The sequence below is a fragment of the Tursiops truncatus genome, chromosome 20, assembly GCF_011762595.2.
Source record: "Tursiops truncatus isolate mTurTru1 chromosome 20, mTurTru1.mat.Y, whole genome shotgun sequence".
Lineage (NCBI taxonomy): Eukaryota > Metazoa > Chordata > Mammalia > Artiodactyla > Delphinidae > Tursiops > Tursiops truncatus.
Genome location: NC_047053.1, coordinates 36731040 through 36751492, shown reverse-complemented (window position 1 = coordinate 36751492; position 20453 = coordinate 36731040). Strand labels below are relative to the sequence as shown.

Below are 20453 nucleotides of genomic sequence, written 5' to 3'. Positions count from 1 at the left end.
GGGGCCCTTCCCACGACTCTGAGAACGGTCTGGGGGTGGGGGGCTCGCAGGCCGTTGCGGTTCCGGATCCCTGAGAAACGCCCCCTCCCCTCCCCCATCTCGTTCTCAGCCTTCCGCAGGGGACCGGCCCCCACCCCGAAATGTGGCTGGCGTCCCCTCCCCCAGCCTCAGAAAGTCATGACCTTTCCGGGGTGCGCCCTTGCCCCGCCGCAACCCCCCCTCCCCAACATACACTCACTGCATTGGGAAGGGGTAGGAGGTGACCGTGTCGACGGGCACACAGGGGAGAGGGCCGGAGTAGTGCACGTGCGTCGCGGTGGGAGGCTGGCGCCCTCGGGGGCCGTTAAGGAGCCCCAGCCTGGCGGGGGCAAGGGAGGGGGGAGGCGAATGTTTACGTGGACGCGTGTTCACAAGAGTTGAAAGGTGGGTGTGTGCGCCGGTGCACGGAGAGCCAGGGGACTAGAGCGAGGGTGCGACCCATAGGTTGCCCTCCCTCTCCGAAGGATGCATCGTCTTCGGGGCTCGAGGTCAGGGAGGGGTCACGCACTCACCTAACCTACAGAGGACGTCTCCCCAGGGGAGGGGAGAGACCTCAGCTGGCTGGGCTAAGGCTCCCATGGGACACGGCCCCGCCCTCCCAGCGCACTGCGTGGGGGAGAAAGGACCAGCTGCAGGGGGGAGGGAAGAACCCCACCAAGGGCGCCTAGGGTGGAGGAGGGAGGGAGTTAACTCCTTAGCCCCCAGAGGGAAGAAGCTGTTTCCTCTTCTCAGCAGGGAGTTTGAGGACCCCCTGGCGCTGCTTCCTCGGGTCTCCAGGAAGCTCCCCTTCTCGCATTTCTGAAAGCCTGGTCCCTACAGAGTGGATGGGTTGGCTTCCATCTTATCCTCCTAGAACACCTCTCATTTTGCTCCAGCTCCTGTAAGACTCTTCCCTACAAGTGATGACCTGGAAGGGCCTCTCCTACTCAGCCCTTTCTTTTTTTCACTGTCTCACTGTCTTTTGGGAAGGTGAGACACCCCTCTCTGAGAATGGGGGAGGGAGACAGCTTTGCCCTAATACTGGAGGTTTTCACTTGGGTTGGCGAGCCAGACCTCTCTTGGGCCCTTCCTGCCCTCTGCCCTCCTTCCGGGGGTTTCTGGTGCTGGGAAATTCCCAGGGAAAAGACATGGAAGGCTGAGCTGTCCTGAGTGCCAGGAGATGGAAAGTGGTACCAGACTATGCAGAGACACCCCCTTCCACCTGTGGCTGGTCCTGTTTTCTTGACACCCATTCATGGCCAAATACTTGTTGAGAGCCTACTCTATACCAGGCACTGTGTGTGGCAGGATGGGAGGAACAGACAACCAGGAAGAGGGTGAGGAGTAAAGGGTGCTGGAGATTGGAGGAGAGTCCTACCTTAGCAAACAGAGGAGCCCTCCGCTCTTAGGCACCCAAGGCTGTCCCATGGGTTTAACACCCTGGAAAGAGACAGAGACGGGGGATAGACGGCGTCCCCAAGGACCTCTCCCTACTATGGTTTTTCCCCTTCAAGGACACTGAGTTGCCAGGAGACTCTGTGCCTCCCTGCTGGTGGGGCCAGCCTGAAGGGGGAGGTGACGGAGGGGCGGGATTCTGTGTACTCGACCAGCCAGCGCCCGAAGCCCCAGGACTCTGATCTCAGCCTCACTCCAAGTCCACCAAGCACAAAAACAGCATCTCTTCCACCTTTACCCGCTAGTGGGGCCTGGCTGGCCTGTTCTGTGGCACTGATGCCACCCAGTCCTCTCCCCTGGCCCCAGCTACTGAGCCCTCCTTTCCAGGTCTGGCTGCCCCATGGATGTGCCCAGCGTTGCCTGAGGCAGGTCCAGGTTGAGGGCATGGCTAGCGTGGCTGTAACCAGGCCCCATCCCTGTCCCCCTCCCAGAGACATGAGGTGGGCCCCAGCTGTCTGCACATACTGAGTCTGATGTGTTGACATTTGGGGCGGGGGGGGGCCGGGGGGCGCATCTTCTGCTTCTTTTGAATCAGGAGTTCACCTACCTGCCACGTGATGTCTGGGACATCACAGGCATGGTACAGTGACCGAGGCGGCCAGAGGCGCCGTGACCTGGCTAGTGGGGGGAAGGAGGGGCGAGACTTTCTCTGTGTGTGTGTCTCTGCAGCTGGTGTGCGTGTATGTGTGTACGTATGTGTGAATGGGTATCCATCATGTCTCTGTCTGTTTCTGTGACTCCCTAGGGGCCAGGGGGCCCTCTGTGATTCTGCTTGTGGGAGTGTGTGTGAACAGGTCAGTGTCCTGGGCAGGCCGGGGGTGCATGTTTTGTATGAATGGGGTTGGTCCACGTTTGAATAGCTCTGTCTCTTGAGTTTCTGTTTCTGGGGTTGTTTCTGACCATGGAGGGCTTTTCTCCAAGTGTTTGTGTCCCTTTGTGGGCGTGTCTTTGTTGCTCTGGGTGTGTTTGTGGCGATGTCATTACTGGAGGATGTCTGCGCGTCTGTATGCAGCTCTCCGTGTGGGGCCTGTCGTTGCAGGGCGCTGTGGGTGGCCTGTGTGTACGCGGTGTGATGGTGGTGGTGGATGAGGGGGTGTGATGGTGGTGGTGGATGAGGGACGGTGGCCTTCTCTGCAGAGCCGTCCGTCACCACTGGGGCTGCAGACATGACTCTCATCGTAAACCTTCCCCTGCCCTCTGCCTGGCTCTGCCTGCCCTGCCCCCCACCCCCTGCCATCACATGTCCACTCGCTCTGCTCTCCTTCCCCTCCCCAAGGCCACAGGCAGCTGTGGCTACAGCCTGGTACTCCAGTCCCCCCCCTCCCCTCCCCTCAGCACCTGTGGGCATCCCCTGACACCCAGACTTTGCTGTGCCCTTCCTCTGCCTCTCTTGGAGCAAATGCTGGGGGGAGAGGTGGGGACTGTGGCCCAGAGGGGATGGTCCTGGTGAGTAAACCTCTTCATCCTAGCCCTAGCCTGGCATCACCCCCACCCTAAGGATCCGAAGCCTCCAGCCCAGCAGGGCCCCTCCCCACCTCCTTTCTGCCACTAAAGTATTCAGGCGGCACAGGACACCCCGCCGTGGTGTCCTCCCCCCATCAGGGACCCTTGGTGTCAGTCTCCTCTGCCAGTGGCTCTGAGGCCTAGGGAATCTTGTCTGTTGGTGCCAGGCGCCCCAGGGCCAGGCCATCTGCTGCCTCTGTCTTCCTGCTGAGGCTGGCACCGGTCAGCAGGGTGCCCTCGGCTTTGCCAAGAACCAATCCGGCCTCCAGGCCACTCCTCCCTTGTCCTTAGCCATCTGGAGGGGCCTTCTGGTCTCCAGGGAACGCAGGGTGGCTGTAGGTTATTGTGAATGAGGAGGAACCTGAGGCCCCCGTTCTAGGGGAGCAAGGAGCCCTCCCCTCTCATCTGTTCAACCACAGAACATTGCCGACACTCCCTTGCTGTCCATGGCTCCCCGTCCATTGCCCGGTGCTGTGGGGTGATGGGCATCTGTCCACTTTCCCTATAACCCAGGTCCATCGTGTTACACAGGCTTCCCTGCCCTGGGCTTGGCCCCCTGCCTCCCTCTTCCACTCCCTGCCCCATCAGCCCTCCTGGGGTCCAGTCCCATCCCACTCAGTTTCACGCAAATACTTTCTGCTTGTCCAGCCAGTTAAGTCTCAGTTCTTTCGCTTGGCATTTAAGGGCGCTCCTCCGGCCCCAGGCCCTTCTTCGCAGCCTAACCTGCTACTTTCCCAGGCCCTGCGCCCCAGCCAAACTGAACTGTTCCCTCAACACCCCCTGCACACGCCTCCCCAGGCCCTCTGCTCAGCAGGCTCTTCCTCCCAACCTCCGGCTGCTCATTTTTAAAAGACCCACCAAAAATGTTCATTTTTTAAAGACTCACCAAAAACGCCACCTCTTCCGGGAAGTTTTCCCTGGCCAGCCACAACCAGATGCCATTTCTCTGACCCTGCAGCTCCAATTCAGCTCTGCCAGTGTCTCACGTGTTCCCTGTATCATGGTCATCTGCGTCTTTTCCTGCCTGTAACTCTCCGAGGACAGTTACTGTGACTAGGTTACGTGGCTTATAAACGTCTGGAATGATGGTTCTCCCCTCCTCCAGCAGCAGGCCTGGAGCCCGCTCAGGGCCATCCCGGGCCTCCGTAGAGAATGGGATGTACCAGGCATGGCTTCCTTCCTGTTCCTGGGAGGGTGGAGGGCCCATGTCCCAGGGCTGAGTCCTGAGCGCCAAGGGTCTCTAACCTGCCCCTGGCCCTACTCTCTCCTCCCAGCGCCCCCGCATAACCATCTCTTCTCTTATTTCCATCAGCAGCCAAACTACTGGAGTTTCAAGGTCAGTGTGTGGTGCTTCTGCGTCCGTGACAACCGCATGTGCTCTCCCGCCCCTGCCCCTCCCTGCACATGCTTTGCACAAAGTTGTGCATCTGCAAGGGACCGTCTGGTGTGGGTGGTGGGTGTGGGACTGCAGGCTGGGTCTGCTGCTTTGAGAGAGCCTGGGTTCGCCTGCCAGGGGCTTGTGGATCCAGTGTGGGAGTTTGTGCCACCCGTGCTGGGGATCTGGGCTGGGGATGCTCAGGCTTCCCCAGGACGTAAAGAGCATTTGGGAATGAGAGAGGCATTTTCCCCAGCCTGGAGGGACTGCTGGCTCCAGGGGACGGAAGTGGACCCCGTGATCTTATTGAGGGCCTTGTTCTCTGAACTCAGACTGCATCTTCCAGGGAGGCCCCGTGACTATAATGGGCCCCTCATCCCTTTCTTACTTTCCACTGTGGGGAAGCTGGTCAGTGCCAGGCAAGAGACGCACAAACTTACACCCCCAAACCCATTGCCCAAGTGGAGGGCTGGGCTCAGGGACGGTGTCTTCCTGCCTCCTCTGGAGAGTTTGGACCATCCACAGCTGGAGAGATGTCTGTCCCCTCCAGGGGCATCCTGCTGACCCCCAAGGGAGCACGCTCCTGGACCTCCTCTTCTCTGGCACCAGGCTCAGAACTGAACTGAGTTAGACTGCTGCTTGCGTCCTGGAGTCTCTGGTCCCTCAAATCCTGGGCACCATGACAGGGGGTGGGAGGTATACATTCCAGACTCCCCCAGTGTCATCTTTTTTTTTTTTTTTTTTTTTTTTGCGGTACGTGGGCCTCTCACTGCTGTGGCCTCTCCCGTTGTGGAGCACAGGCTCCGGACGCGCAGGCTCAGCAGCCATGGCTCACGGGCCCAGCCGCTCCGCGGCATGTGGGATCTTCCCGGACCGGGGCACGAACCCGTGTCCCCTGCATTGGCAGGCGGACTCTCAACCACTGTGCCACCAGGGAAGCCCACCCCCCAGTGTCTTCTTGCTCCAAACATCTTGTTTGCATGCATCCTCCCAGAGAAAAGTTCTTGAATCAGAGAATCACGGAATTGTAGTCGTGGCATCAGGCATATAGCCTTTCTGGAGGAAGCAGTAGAGCATAGGGGTTCAATGCACGCGGCCAAGGGCCAGGCTGCCTGGTGGTGAATTCCAGTCTGCTACTAACTAGCTGGGTGACCTGGGGCAAGTTCCATAATTCTCTGAGCCTTGGTTTCTCCTCCATAAAATGGAACCGTATCTACATCATAGAGTTGTTGTAAAGGTAGAAGAAACACGAGACTGCATGTCTTAAGCACAGTGCCTGGCTCATGGCGAGCCTTACCTCATTAGCTATTAGCATCCTGGAATCACCTTGGGAACTTGTCAAAAACCTTGAACCCCAGGCTCCAAGCCCCAGAGATTCAGAGTTAGTGAATGTGGGGCACTGGAAAGAGTGTTTTTAAAAGCTCCCAAGTGATTCTGTCCTAGCCTGTGGACAGCTTTTGGGAATCTCAGATCCTAGTCTGACTGCCCCACTCAGGGTTCCGTCTGCCTGATCTCTGACCAGGAGTCATCGGTTCCTCACTGGAGCATCTCCAGGGACCGGTGCTCACTGCGTCCGATCTTTGGGAAGCCCTTTCCTATCTTTGGAGAGCTCCGCTTAAATTACTGTTTTGTTCTCTTGCCATCTCCCTCTAGTCAGGAAGTCCTTCTGGATGTCTCACTGTTTTTCTGCTCTGTTGTCCCAGCCCAGGGCTGGAGAGACATGCTAATGGGCTTTCTCTCTTCTCAAGAGGGTTTTCTACAAAGGCTGTGAGAATGGAAAGGCGCCCAGGAGGCCAGGATGGAGACAGGAACCGGTGGGGCAGGGAATGTGGGCATCTCTTCTCGCAGGATTCCCTGGGCAGCCTTCTCAGTCCCTAGGATCCCTGCCCCTCCTTCATTCTGGCACTTGTTCCATCTTCTTATTGGCAACTCACTTGTGCCCCCCAGGCACCGTGGCCACCTCCTACTCTTCATCCCTGCTAGCTGCCTCATTTTGCCTGAATTCTGTAGCCCTTCATCCATACTAGCCTGGCAACCACTGACCTTCCAGTTGCCTGGCAACCTCATGACCACCAGACCAGGCCTGGTTCCCCACACTGGGAAGAGAGAAGGGCGTAGGCCAGCACTGGTGATCAGCCTAGAACTGAGCGGCAGGGTCCAAAGTCTGGGCACAGGCATTCCCCCAGTGGGTCCAGTTGCTACGCTGCCTCCCTCCTCCCCAGAACCATGCCCACCCGCTGGTCAAGGCATTGTGCTTGAGGCTGGATGCCCGCTAATGTCCCCAAATCTGACCTGCTGTATCTCCAAGCCCTTGAGGACACTTTGGGGACAGCTGGGCACACTGTCCATCAGAGGAAGATGTTCTCTCTTTTCGAGAGTGCTAATCCGACTGGAACATTAAATGGAGTTAATATGAAGATGGAAATTAATTAGGGTTTAATCAGGACTTGGGGATGGAGGGAGCTGAGGAGGAGAATAAATACTTCCTTTTTAGAGACACTTTTACTGTTTTTAAAAAAATTATAAAGATGATACATTCTGATTGTGCAAAGTTCACCCGGCAGAGAAATGTATAAAGTAGAAAGGGAATGCTCTGTCTCAACCCCAAGATAACCAGTGTTAATGGTTTTGAATGATTTGTTGCTGTTGAAGATAGGCAATATATTTTATAGAAAAATACAATTGGGCAACATGATTTTTTTCTTGATAACATGTATATGTGTGATACAGCTAATATATATATAACGTTACATAACAGGGAATGATGTAGGTCTGATTCAGTATCTTTCTCCCTTAAATAGATGGGTTTCTGACAGCAGCCAGGTTTGAGGGGAGGGGCTAGAGCAGACTGGCAGGAGCTGTGGCCCTGAGTGACAGCCCCAGCTTTCAGCCAGAAGTAGGCTCTTGAAGTGCGATTGAAATCAGGGTGTCCCCTCTCCCAAGGAGAGAGTAATCGAGCTGTCCCTGGGGCAGGGAGTGGTCACTGGGTGACAGCCTTCCCTGGCCCCAGCCAGGTATCACCCTCAGCTGTGGCTTCGGGGCAAGGGGCTGCTATGTTGGTACTGGAGGAGGCTTTTCTGGGAGGCTAGCCAGGCAGGTTGGCTGTGTGGCAGCGTGTGCCATGCAGGGAGGGGCTGAGGCCTGGCACTTATGCCATGTGCTCGTGTGGGCTGAGCATGTGCACTGCATGTACTAGGCAGGTAGTCTGTGCGAAACTGGGGTCCACCTGGCTTTGGGAGGTTTGGGGTGGTCCTCCCAGTCACTCTAAGTCCAGGACATTGTTCCCAGCTCTGTGAGGGCCCATACCTCCCAGAGCTGGGATCCTGGGGTCCCTAGCTCTCTGCTTTCTCCCTGCTTCCCGCCCCCACCCCAACCCTCTGAACTCCACGAAGGATAAGTTGTTCATCGCTCGCGAATCCGCCGCTTAATTAATGTCTGGAACTAATGCCCCAATTTGCTCAACGATTCTGCGGCTCACCTCGGTGACACATTTGTGTTCTTGTTGTCCTTTGGAATCTTAAAATAGCAGGTGTGCCCATGGCTCCCGCTCAGATGGTTTCTTGTCTGGCTTCCCAGGGTGCCTGAGTCCTTTGCCCACTCCTTACCTGCTGGGTGTCCCAGGGAGGCCAAGGCCCCAAGAGGTTGGGGAAGTCTCCTGCAGCCACACAGCGAGTCTGGAATCCAGGAGACCCTCCGGTGGGGGTGTGTGTGTGTGTGTGTGTGTGTGTGTGTGTGTGCCTGGATGGGGGTAATGGGCAGAGTGAAGGGGTCATTCCTGGTTCCTCTTGCCCCGCCCTGCCCCTGCAGACCCGCAGCTCGCGCCACACTCAGGGAGCCCAGCCTGGGCTGGCAGACCAGGCGGCCAAGCTGTCGTACGCCTCCGCTGAGTCACTGGAGACCATGTCGGAGGCGGAGCTGCCCCTGGGCTTCAGTAGGATGAACCGCTTCCGACAGAGCCTGCCCCTCTCCCGCTCAACCAGCCAGACGAAGCTGCGCTCTCCAGGTACTGCCTGTCCATCTTCCCTCCAGGCTACTGGCTCCTCCCTCTTCTCTGCTCACCCTGGAACCCTCTCCAGCCCCTTTATCACTCCCTCTCTCCTCAACCATCTTTCTAGTAAGCCTCTGGCTCCCTTCCCCCATACCCATCTTCCCCCCTCCCCCCAGCAATCTCCTCCCCACAAGGCCTCTCCCTCCTCTGTGGCTCCCTTTCCAACTTTCCTCCACTTCTCTCTTCCCTCACTTCTCTCTCCCTCAGCACCTCCTGCCCTGTCCCTCTCTCTCCAAGCCTCCTCTCTCCCTTAGGCTTCTCTCTCACCCCCTTCAGCAGCCCCCCTTTCCTTCATCTCCTCCCTTCTCACCTCTCTCCCCCAAAGCAACCACTCACTCTCAGTTTCTGCCCCACCTGCTCCTGCCCCCAATCCCATTTCCTCGTCCAGACTCCAACCTACCTGGGGTCGAGGAGGTGCCTTAAGGGGCCGGCAGCATGAGGAGTGCCTGGGTGCACCTGCACTCCGGGGCGGCATCCGGCCTCAGACCCTGCCTCTGCGGGACCAGCGCGGCTCCCCAAGGCTCCCCGGGCCGCCGGCGTGGCGGTGATAGCGGCCCTGACAGCGAGGGCGGCGTCTCCTTCGCAGGGGTGCTGTTCCTGCAGTTCGGGGAGGAGACTCGGCGCGTGCACATCACGCACGAGGTCAGCAGCCTGGACACGCTGCACGCACTCATCGCGCACATGTTCCCGCAGAAGCTCACCATGGGCATGCTGAAGTCGCCCAACACAGCCATCCTCATCAAGGACGAGGCTCGCAACGTCTTCTACGAGTTGGAGGACGTCCGGTGGGCGTGGCCCCGGGGGGGAATGGGGTGGGCCTCCCCATACTCCTCCTCTGAGGGGGGGTTCGACGCCGCCGGTCATTCCCCAGCCCCCTCCTGACCCAACCTCAGCCGTAACCCCTCTCCTCCCGGAGCCCTACCGCCCCGCCCCCTTCTTCGGTCATCCCGGCCCCACCCCCTCCCTTTAAATCATCCACCCCTGCTGATTGGCCTTGGCTTGAGCTAACCTGAAAATGGCTCGTGAGGCCGAGGAGGTGTACGGGGTGGAAGCTGCTGAGTGTGTGTGTGTTGGTGGCAGGCAGTCCGAGGCACGAGATCCACTGAGCAGGGAGTTAGGAAGGGGTTGGGGCTCGCGGCACTTCTTGGCCACCCCTCTTCCGTCTGCCTGGAGTAGCTTCCTCTCCTCGTCACAGGGCTGGGGGATGGTGACCCTCTGCACCCCTCCCGCCCCCAGGGACATCCAGGACCGCAGTATTATCAAGATCTATAGGAAGGAGCCACTCTACGCCGCTTTCCCTGGCTCACATCTCACCAACGGGGACCTCCGGGTATGGCTGGGGAGGCCCCGGGCATTGGGGAGGCTGGGCAGATGGGGTCCAGGAGCACAGAGTCTAGTCACTTGTCACCAGGGACAGCTTTGGTGAAGGGAATGTGGAGGCTGAAGCAGAGGGTGGCCTCCATTAATTGTGGAGTCATGGAGGAGTCCTTCCCCTCATCTGCCACTTTCCCCTCTTGTCCGATCAGATTTCTCGAACCCGCCTCTAAATATTCTAGGAGACCTCTCTCAGGAGCCACCCCTTACCTTTTCGCTTCCCATCCCCCACCATAGGGTGGGCTGGGGGTCGCTCCTCTGGTGCCTCTCCCTCCACCACTTCTTCCTCCGTGCTGAGAGCCCTGAAGGGAAAGGGGCCCAAGATGCAGCAGGAGGGTGGGAAGGCAGAGAACAGAAGGGACTTCCTAAGCGTCAGGGGGGAGATGCTGGCTCAAGTAAGAAGCAAGGGATCCCCCTTTGTGACCAGCCCTGTCCGGTTCGGGGGCTGTGTTCTGCACAGAGAGAGATGGTGTATGCGTCGCGGGAGTCGTCGCCCACGCGGCGCCTCAACAACCTGTCGCCCGCGCCGCACCTGGCCTCCAGTTCGCCGCCGCCGGGGCTACCGTCGGGGCTGCCGTCGGGCTCGCCGTCGCGCTCGCGCCTATCGTACGCCGGGGGGCGCCCGCCCTCCTACGCCGGCAGCCCCGTGCACCACGCGGCCGAGCGGCTGGGAAGCGCCCCCGCCGCCCCGGGCGTTAGCCCGAGCCCCAGCGCCATCCTGGAGCGGCGCGATGTGAAGCCGGATGAGGACCTGGCGGGCAAGGCGGGCGGCATGGTGCTGGTGAAGGGCGAGGGCCTCTACGCCGACCCCTACGGGCTGCTCCACGAGGGCCGCCTGAGCCTGGCCGCGGCCGCCGGCGACCCATTCGCCTACCCGGGCGCCGGTGGCCTGTACAAGCGCGGTTCGGTGCGCTCACTCAGCACTTACTCGGCCGCTGCGCTGCAGTCCGACCTGGAGGACTCACTGTACAAGGCGGCGGCCGGAGGCGGCCCGCTCTACGGCGACGGCTACGGCTTCCGCCTACCGCCCTCGTCGCCGCAGAAGCTGGCCGACGTGGCTGCGCCCCCCGGGGGCCCCCCACCGCCGCACAGCCCCTACTCCGGGCCGCCCAGCCGCGGCTCGCCGGTGCGCCAGTCCTTCCGCAAGGACTCAGGCTCCTCGTCTGTCTTCGCCGAGAGCCCCGGAGGCAAGACCCGCAGCACCGGGGGCTCCTCGACGGCTGGAGTCCCCCCTCCCGAGCTCTTCCCCGGGCCTGGGGAGCGCCCGCTCGTGGGGTTCGGGCCGCCTGTGCCAGCCAAGGACACGGAGACCAGGTGAGGGACGCTGGCGAGGCCCGGGGCTGCGCGGGTGGGGTGGGGAGAGGGGACACGGCAGAGTCCGTGGCAGGTTGTGTCCTGGACTCTCAGACCCGGGAATCCTTGTAGACCCGGAGTAGCCTTGAGGGGTCGCCAGAGTAACTTGGCCGTGGCAGGGAAGGCACTGGAAAGACGTTTCATCTGCAAAGCCTGAGAGCTGGATGAGAGGGCCCCAGACAAGGACCCTGGAAACCTGGGTTTGCATCTGGTCCCTGAGCCTCAGTTTCCCCAACTGATATTGAGGCTGAAGTAGAACTCTTTATTTAGTGCCTTTCCTGCTCAGACACAGAATGTGCCGCCATGAGAGCTGTCCAGCACAGGGCCGGCTGAAGTCCACTGGGGAGGGGGTGCTGGTAAGAAGTGGGGATGGGGAGAGAGGCACATTTCTTTAAGTAGCCTCCGAGCTGGGGAACTCTTGCCCATCATTCAGCTCCCTGCTAAGGGTGCAAGGCTGGAGGAGGTAACCAGGGCACTGAGCTGCCCCCCTCTGCCCTCAAGCAGCACTGCTAAGAGGTGAGAAGAAACGATTCATTCACACAGCTTTCTTGTGGCCTGTGTGCCAGGCACTGCACTGGCCACTGTTTATGCCAAGCTGAGCAAACATGGTTCCTGCCCTGCCTAGTGAGGGAGACACAGCAAAAAATACTTGTTCTTCCCTTGGGAGGGTGTACTCCTCAAGGCTGTTGGGGACTCTGCGATGGCTTCAGAGGAGAGGGTAGGGAGGAGGGCATGCTGGCAGGGGGAATACATGTGCAGAGACCCAGAGTGACCTGGGTGGGGCCCATTAGGGAGCCAGTGATGAGAGATGAGTCTGGAGAGGGAGGGGGTGACTGTCAGACAGGGAAGGGCCTTTCCAATGTTGGGGGTGGGCTGTGGACCCTTAGGCAGTGGGACCCTTTGAACTGTCTGTGCGCTGGTGGCTGGGGAGGGAATGGTATTTCCTCTAATTATCCATCTTAGGAATGGGGCGCTGGGCAGGAGGGACCCCATGCCCAGAGATGGGGTTGCTCAAAGCCACCGTCTTCCCCAGGGAGCGCATGGAGGCCATGGAGAAGCAAATTGCTAGCCTCACTGGCCTGGTGCAGAGTGCCCTACTGCGAGGCTCGGAGCCAGAGACCCCCAGGTGAGGTGTTTCTCCCAGCACCACTGCCCAGGCATGTGGGTGGGCAAGAGGGAGGGAAGGCGAGCAGCAGGAGCCCTGGGCTCAGCTCAGCCAAGGTCTCATCATTTTGCCCTGGGTGAATCGCCTCCCTTCTCTGGGACTCCATCCTGAGATCAGGGGGCTGGAGGAGTTTATGTTAAGGTCTCGCCCAGCTTTGCCAGTCTGGGGCCTGGACCCCCTGATGGCCATCTTTCCCCTGTGCCACAGTGAGAAGATTGAAGGCTCCAATGGAGCAGCCACCCCCTCAGCACGTGAGTGACCCTTCTCCCCTCCCCCACAGGTTCTTGCCCTCTCTGAGCCTCCGATTCCTAATCTGTAAAGTGGCTACATCACCAGGCTTCAGTGGATAAATGAGTAGTCACCTTAGACCAAGATGCCTTCGCTCTGGCGCTTTGCTCCTCGCAGAGGGCTGACCACTAGTTGGGGCAGGGAGCCAGAGCCACGTCTCTCTGTGGCTGCTGTGTGGGGTCAGGAGTGGGGAGGACTTTACCCCAGGCTCACGATTTATTCCCTTTCTCCCGTCCTCGTGGTCCCTGTCTGCAGCCTGCGGGTCAGGCAGCCGGAGCAGCGGGGCCACCCCAGTGTCCGGCCCTCCCCCGCCCTCGGCCAGCAGCACGCCTGCGGGGCAGCCCACTGCCATCAACCGTTTGCAGATGCAGCTACACCTGCGTGGCCTGCAGAACAGCACCAATGACCTGCGCAGCCAGCTTCAGCAATTGCGGAAGCTCCAGGTACCACCCTCTCCGGGGCCTCGCCCTGTATCCCGCTTCCTCAAACCCCGCCCCCTCAAACCCCGCCCCGCCAGAACCCGCCCACGAAACTCCTTCCTGCGAGTCTGCCCCATCCCGAGGCCCTCCGCCGCTCACTGGGTTGCTCTCCGAAACCCTCCTCGAACTCTCGCCACCTCGCTGAGTCTCTACTCCCTCACCAAGCCCCCATCCCTCGCCCGGGTCCCCCTCACTGAGCCCTCTTGCCCCTTTCCTTAATCCTCACCGCTCTCCTGAAGCCCCAATGCACCTCACTGAGCCCCCTTCTCCGGTCAGTATCCCTCAGGGCAGTCCCTGTCCCTTCCTGCCCCGCATTCTCTACCCCCTTCCCTCCCTTGGGCGGAAGCCCTTCCCCCAGATCCCCTCAGCTCTCCCTTCCTCAGCCCACACAGTCTTCCCGGGCCCGCCCCGCCTGGCAGATGGTCCCACCAGTCAGGAGCCTGGCATCGCTGTGCCCGCTCCTCGAGAGTATCCCAGGGCCCGTCAGGTGAGAATAATGAGTAGAGACAGGCTGGAGAGGGGGCAGAGAGTTGCCATCTGGGCAATGGGTAAGATCTCGCCCACCCCCACCTTTGCCCCAACTCGGCCTTAGAACTCAGTTTTCCCGGCGCAGCCACGGAAGCTCTATCAAACCCCAGTGCTTGAGTCCTTCATCGAAGCCATAGCCATGCAGCCGCAAGGTGGGCAGGGCCCTACGTAGGGCCACCCCTTGCCCCCCAAATATCCGCTATCCCGTTCTCCTGCCTCAATATTTACCCAGAACGAAACATTTTCCTCCGCCCCCCACCATCTTACCCCCTCGCTGCAGCTAACCGCCACAGCCATGCAGCTGCACCTTCTGCAGGGCCCAACTTGGCACTCCTCCCTCCACTATCCCAGGCCGTTCTCCTCCTGCCTCTATTCTTCCCCAGAACTAAGCCCTCGGCCTGTGCCCCCCCCCCCCGCCATCCCACCCTTTCACTGCTGCTCACGGCCACAGCCGAGCATTGGTATCTTCCATGGAGCTTGCCCCGCGTCGGGCTCTCCTCTGCCTGCCTCCTCCTAGCCCTCTCCCGGCTGCGCGCCTCCGTTCCCTCCCACCCGCGTCCATCGGTCCATCTGCGTCCCGCAGCTACAGAACCTGGAGTCTTTGCGCGCGCTGCTGAAGGGCACGGAGGCGGAGCTGAGCATGCGCGTGTCGGAGGCGGCGCGGCGGCAGGAGGACCCGCTGCAGCGGCAGCGCACCCTAGTGGAAGAGGAGCGGCTGCGCTACCTCAACGACGAGGAGCTCATTACCCAGCAGCTCAAGTGAGGCGGGGCCCAGCTTTGGAGGGAGGGCTGGGGGTGCGGCCTGGGTGGCCGGCAACCTGGTTTCACGGGGAGGCGAAGCTCCCTTCCTTCTGAATCACAGGTGACGTTCTGAAGCCTGATTTCCTTCTCCTCTGTGGCCTGATTTCTCTGTGACCCACAAACCTTTGACCATCTGGCACAATTCCTGTTTTCTTTTTTTCTGGCTTGATGCCTGCTTTTGCTATAGTCTTGCTTCCTAACGGTCCACAGTCTGGCTTCCCCGTGGCCTGCAGCCTTACTCTCATGCGTCCAGCTGCCCGATGTCACTCTGCCCTCTGCCTGCTTTCATTCTGGCCTGTGACCCGTGCAAACTGACCCTCGAGTATTCAGGTGGAGCTTTCAGGTGTGGCCAGCTTGGCGCTGACCAGTCACGGTCGCCACCACTCCAATTCTCTGATCTCTGAGACCAGGTATAGCCAAGGAGAACCCTCCTCCCGTCCTAGTGCAGCTGAAACAGGGCTCCAGGAATAGAGAACACCCCACCCCCAAATGCTTAGACATGGAAGGGTTAACAGAAGACAGTCCTCTGCTCCAAATTTAACAAATGGCTGTCTGGCCAAGATTCGATTGTCTGGCACCATTGAAGGGAGAAGCTGCCTGCCGCTGTCCATCCACTGAGTGAGCGGCCCCAGCCCACTGCGGCCTTCCCTGGTCAGTTCCTGGGGTCTGAGATAGAGGCCCTGCTCCTTCATCTGGTCTCCCTCTAGGTGGTTCAGGGCACAAGGGGCCTGAGGTCCAGCTCCAACACTGAGAGGCTGTCTGATCACGATAGTTTTTGCCCTTCTCTGCACTTCAGCTTCTTCACCTGTGCCCCATATTAAGATTTTCGCAGTTCTTCCCAGAGAGGACTTGGATTCTACTGGTCAACGACTCGGAGCCAGGGAGGCTGCTCAGAGGAGCCCAGCTTTCTCACCAAGCTCATAATTGGCTGTATCACTTGCAAGGGGCTACTTGAAAAGGGTCCCTGCTCCTCAGTCTTGGGCGCACAGCCTATAAGTACATGTGCTTCTCAGTGATGCACAGGGCAAAGATTCTCATGACCCCTTGTGGCTGAGATGAAATAAGGGGCCATCCCACTTGGAAATAAGCTGGTGGCAGCCACTGCATCACCCCTAGTGTGACAGCTGAGTGTCAACTCTTGTCAGATCTCCAAGTAGACTGATGGCTGCCAACCCCCTTACCCAGGGAATTCCATTTACTCAACGTTCCTGTCCCCTTTTTGCCCCTTTTTATTCAGCACAGAGGAGCGGGGTTGGAATTTTCAAAAGGAACTTTACTGAGACATTAAAGGAAAATAAAAGGAAATATAAAAGTACAGAGGCAGAAGGGATGAAAGGATGTATTTATGCTCCTGTCATATGAGCGTCTGGTCCTCAGCTTCCTGGGGGCCTCAGTTCTCCAGGAGTACACAGACGCCCTACCCGCTGCCCTGTTATCAAACCCATTGCTCAGACTGCTCACCTGAGAGAGCTTGGGGGCTGATATATGCTTCCGGCAGGATTCTCCATCTGCTTCGAAAGGAGTTCCTGCCCTTTTTTGGGTGGGGCTTGGGCTGCACACCAGCACTGCAGTGGCTTCGGCCTGGCCAGGGGGATGTCCCTGCCCAGCTCCCATAGCCCCCTGGCATTAAGTCAGCCAGCAGGCCCCCTGCTGTGGCTGCAGCCCCTGGACACTCACTCTTGCTCGGCTTCCCTCTGCCCCTTCCTTTTGCCCCCTGGCATCTTGCTGGGAGTAAAGGCTGATTCGGTGCTTACTCCGCTTGGCTCACTCACTTGACCTTCTAGCCAAGCACTTGAGCGCTGTCTGGACGTTGCCCTTAGGGAAAGCCTCTGCTGACTGAGACTTTTTGGCCTCTGGAGCATAATGTGACCCAACCCAGGACCAGCTCTGTAAGCATGTGACCTGTGTAATCGCACAGGGCCCCATGCTTGGGAAGGCCCATGCTTGGTTTAATGCTCTGCTGTCACTGTCTTGAAATTCTTAATTTTTAAACTAGGGGCAAAATCTTCATTTCGCTTTGGGACCCCCAAATTATATAGCTGGCTCTGTCCTGACCCTTACCTCTCAACTCCTCTAGAACTAAACCTGGGTCTGGAAACCCCACTACGTTCTGATCCCAGTGCCTAGACTTGGGCTGGTCTGGACTCACTTGCAGAGCCTGCCCAGGTTATGGGCCCCCAAACTTTGGCAGATGGTAATGATCAGAAAATCGAGGTGCTAATTGAGCCTAAGGCGAGCCTTGTCCCTTCTGCCTGAGAGTTGCAGTGTTATTTCCTCCTGAAGGCTTACCTGAGTGCCCTTCCTCTGCAGAGTGATGTTTGAGAGTGACCATTTTACAAAACTGGTCCACCCTGAGCCAGTCAGGTTATCACACACATCAAAAGAGAGTTGTTCTTTCGCGTGTGGCGGAGGGAAGGCTGGGTGGGACAGTGGGTGGGTGTGGGGTGATGTTAGTCCAGTGTGGGAGGGAGATGCAGCAGAACCCAATGGCTGAAGTCAGACAGGAGTAGATCCTGCTTTGCCACAAAATAGTTGTGTGACCTTGGACAGGTTAGTTAATCTCTCTGAGCCTTTTTTTTTTTTAATGCCAAAGCCCATTGTTAGGGTAGCTTAGTTAGGGTAGCTAATTAATTAGTTAGGTTAGCTGCTATAACAAATTGTATAATGGTTCAAAAGTAATCAATATACCTTTCTTTCTCATGGAACAGTATTGGTGGGTTAGCGGAATGGCTTTCCTCCACGCAGTCATTCAGGGACCCAGGCTAATGGAGCTTTTGCCATCTTCAATATGTGTCTTCCAAGATTATCCACAGGGTCATTGTCTTTCAACCAACAGGAAGGGGAAATGAGCATGGAGGAGCTTACATGGGAGGTTTTTAGGCGCCAGGTCTGGAAGCAGCATGTAACCCTTCCACTCATATTCCATTCACTAGACCTCAGTCGAATGGCCACTTCTACCTGCAAGGGAGGCTGGGAAATGTAGTCTAGTGCCTAAGCTACTGTTTGTCTGTGTGTAAACTGGAGGTAATAATGGTTCCCACTCACAGGATTTGTTGTGAGGATTAAATAAGGTAAAGAAAGTGAAGAGATGAATGTGCGCCTGGCAGGCCATAAGCACTTAGTACAAGATAGCTCTTTAACTGGTACTGCTGACTCACAGGATTTTGTCCTTGGCTCCAGTGTGATCTGTCTTTTCACCCGCTAGTTGGATGAAGATGTATAAAGCATGCTGATAAGATTTGCTGATGACACAGAGCTCTGAGGGGGAGCAAATCTGTTGGATGGTAGAACTGAGATTCAAAAGTTGTTCCTGCATGGATGGTTGAGCTGAAATCCAACAGATGCGATTTGACAGGAATGTATGTAGAGTCCCACATGTGGGTCCGGGACATCAGTGACTCAAGTACAGAACTGAGATGACCTACCTGGGCAGAGTTCCTTCTTTCATTTATTCATTCCTTCCATAATTATTTACCAGGCATTTATCCTGCTCCGGGCACCATGCCAGGTGCTGGAAATCAGAGATGAATCAGAAAGACATGGTGTCTGCCTGCCTAGAGTTGCTTAGCCCAGGAAACAGGAGCTCCAGGGAGGAAGCAGACCCCCAACCCCAAGTGTAGGGAAGGGGGGAGAGGTTCCCATTGGAACCTGAGGATGAGTGGGAGTTAGTCACACATGTGCGTGCGTGCGTGTGTGTGGGGGGGGATGCTAAACGGAGTGTTCTAGGCAGAGGAAATGGCATTATAGAGGCCCAGGGAGAGCAGCACATACGAGGACCTCAGCAATTCTGGATGGTTCCAAACAGAAGCAAGCCAGATGAGGAGGACAGTGGATGTAGCTGGAGGGAAAAGAAGAGCAGCTCCCAGGGACTGACCCCTTGCATTAGCTCATTTAATCCTCACAGTGGCCCCAGGAGGGAGGAACTCCCATCCCCATTTTTTTGGGTGAGGAAGTTGAGACCTGGAGACAGTCAGCAGCTGGGCCCGTGAGCCATGGCCGCTGAGCCTGCACGTCCGGAGCCTGTGCTCCACAGCAGGAGAGGCCACAGCGGTGAGAGGCCCGCGTACCGCAAAAAAAAAAAAAAAAAAAAAAATATGTTGGGATCCATTTCGGGTTCAAAACAGGCGGTGGTGACTTGGTGGTCTGATTTACATTTTAGAAATATGGAGGGTTTTAAAACGACACAAGGGCTTCCCTGGTGGTGCAGTGGTTAAGAATCCACCTGCCAATGCAGGGGACACAGGTTCCAGCCCCGGTCCGGGAAGATCCCACATGCTGCGGAGCAACTAAGCCCGTGCGCCACAACTACTGAACCTGCGCTCTAGACCCCGTGAGCCACAACTACTGAGCCCGTGCACCACAACTACTGAAGCCTGCGCACCTAGAGCCTGTGCTCTGCAACAAGAGAGGCCACCTCAGTGAGATGCCCGTGCACCGCCACTAAGAGTAGCCCCCGCTCGCCGCAACTAGAGAAAGCCTGAGCGCACCAACGAAGACCCAATGCAGCCAAATATAAATAAATAAATACATTTTTTAAAAAAGAAAAAAAACCCCACAAGCTCAGCATAAACCATCTGAAAATTGAAAGCAGCTTTGTCATTGAGGAAAGAGGCTGAGTGTCTGGATCACTTGAGCGAAGGTAGATGCACGTGGCAGTGCCCCCCTGAAAAAAAAGAGACTCTTTAGGGGCACATGCAACTGCCTCCAGTTCTCTGAAAAGCTGCCAGTTCCTCTGCTGTGTCCTTGGCATAATGAGAATCATAGGATGCAAGTTATCGGGAGGGAGATTTGGATTGATGTTAAGAAAGATCAGAACTTCAAAGAGGGGACCCAGGGCACCTGTTAGGGAGTGTTTCTAAGTCTCATCTCTGAAGTTTGGCTTTCTGATTTCACCTGGGCTTGTGGTCTGGTGAATGGCTTTTAATTTTGATCTGATTGGTGGCCTGATTTCTTTCCAGCTGCCCAATTTCAGGGGGCTGGGCTGGGGCCAGAGGGGCTGAAAGGGTCTTTCTGTGTGGCTGCAGTGACCTGGAGAAGTCGGTGGAGAAGATCCAGAGGGACGTGTCCCACAACCACCGACTGGTGCCTGGGCCCGAGCTGGAAGAGAAGGCGCTGGTGCTGAAGCAGCTCGGGGAGACGCTGACTGAACTCAAGGGTGAGCCTGGGGGCACCCCTACCCCCACCCCACTGCCTGTCCTCCCAATCCTCGGAGCTGCTCCCTCCCCAGCTCACTCCTTCCCTTCCCCTCAGCTCACTTCCCAGGCCTGCAGAGCAAGATGCGGGTAGTGCTGCGTGTGGAGGTGGAGGCAGTGAAGTTCCTGAAGGAGGAGCCACAGCGCCTGGATGGGCTACTCAAGCGCTGCCGTGGGGTCACAGACACGCTGGCCCAGATCCGAAGGTCATACTATCCCTGAGTTCTTATCTCTGACCTCCAGTTTCCCAGTGAGGTCACATACTGAGCTAGATCGATAGGTCAACCTGACCCCTTATCCCAGTTCCCACAAAGCTCACTGGATCTGCACCTCAGCTCTGATCTGTGGCCCCGTGCATGTTGTAGGCTTGGCCCTCCCATTTGCCGGATGCAGTCACTCCTCCCCAGGCCCTTCCACTTGTCCTGCAAGATTCCAGAGCCCTCCTCAAACCCCACCTCCCCCAGGCCAGGCTTCCCTCCCATGGGGCCACCACCCTGCAGGCCTCACAGCTGCTCCCAACTCTCCCAACCCCAGGCAAGTGGACGAAGGTGCGTGGCCACCCCCCAGCAACCTCCTGAATCAGTCCCCCAAGAAGGTTACAGCCGAGACTGACTTCAACAAGAGCTTGGACTTTGAAATGCCACCCCCCAGCCCTCCACTGAAGCTCCATGAGATGAGCGGGCAAACCGAGGGGGCCCCTCCGACCCCGAAGGCGGGCAACCCCACCAAAGGCCTGGACACTCCTGGCAAGAGAAGCGTGGACAAGGCTGTGTCTGTTGAGGTGCTGGGCCCGGCATGGGGGGGGCCAGAACTAGGCTCACACGTTCTCACCACCGTCCTAGATTGGCAGGTGCCAACACGTGGGGACTTGTTC

At 57.9% G+C, this 20453-nt stretch overlaps 1 protein-coding gene across 3 annotated transcripts in view; it reads left to right on the top strand.

The window, feature by feature from the left end:
- The window catches only part of SRCIN1 (SRC kinase signaling inhibitor 1), a 66578-nt gene that overhangs the window by 29007 nt on the left and 17118 nt on the right, over window positions 1-20453 (top strand). Inside the window, exons 4-15 of one of the 3 annotated variants that reach the window (XM_033847202.2) lie at window positions 4289-4312; window positions 8159-8354; window positions 8986-9184; window positions 9636-9729; window positions 10201-11087; window positions 12160-12252; window positions 12499-12542; window positions 12835-13022; window positions 14170-14345; window positions 19412-19542; window positions 19638-19785; window positions 20114-20360. In XM_033847202.2, coding sequence (XP_033703093.1) covers window positions 4289-4312; window positions 8159-8354; window positions 8986-9184; window positions 9636-9729; window positions 10201-11087; window positions 12160-12252; window positions 12499-12542; window positions 12835-13022; window positions 14170-14345; window positions 19412-19542; window positions 19638-19785; window positions 20114-20360 — 2427 coding nt within the window. Of the gene's footprint in view, window positions 1-4288; window positions 4313-8158; window positions 8355-8660; window positions 9185-9635; window positions 9730-10200; window positions 11088-12159; window positions 12253-12498; window positions 12543-12834; window positions 13023-14169; window positions 14346-19411; window positions 19543-19637; window positions 19786-20113; window positions 20361-20453 lie in introns of those variants that run through there. The other 2 variants (XM_073798517.1, XM_073798518.1) reach the window with 2 other exon arrangements.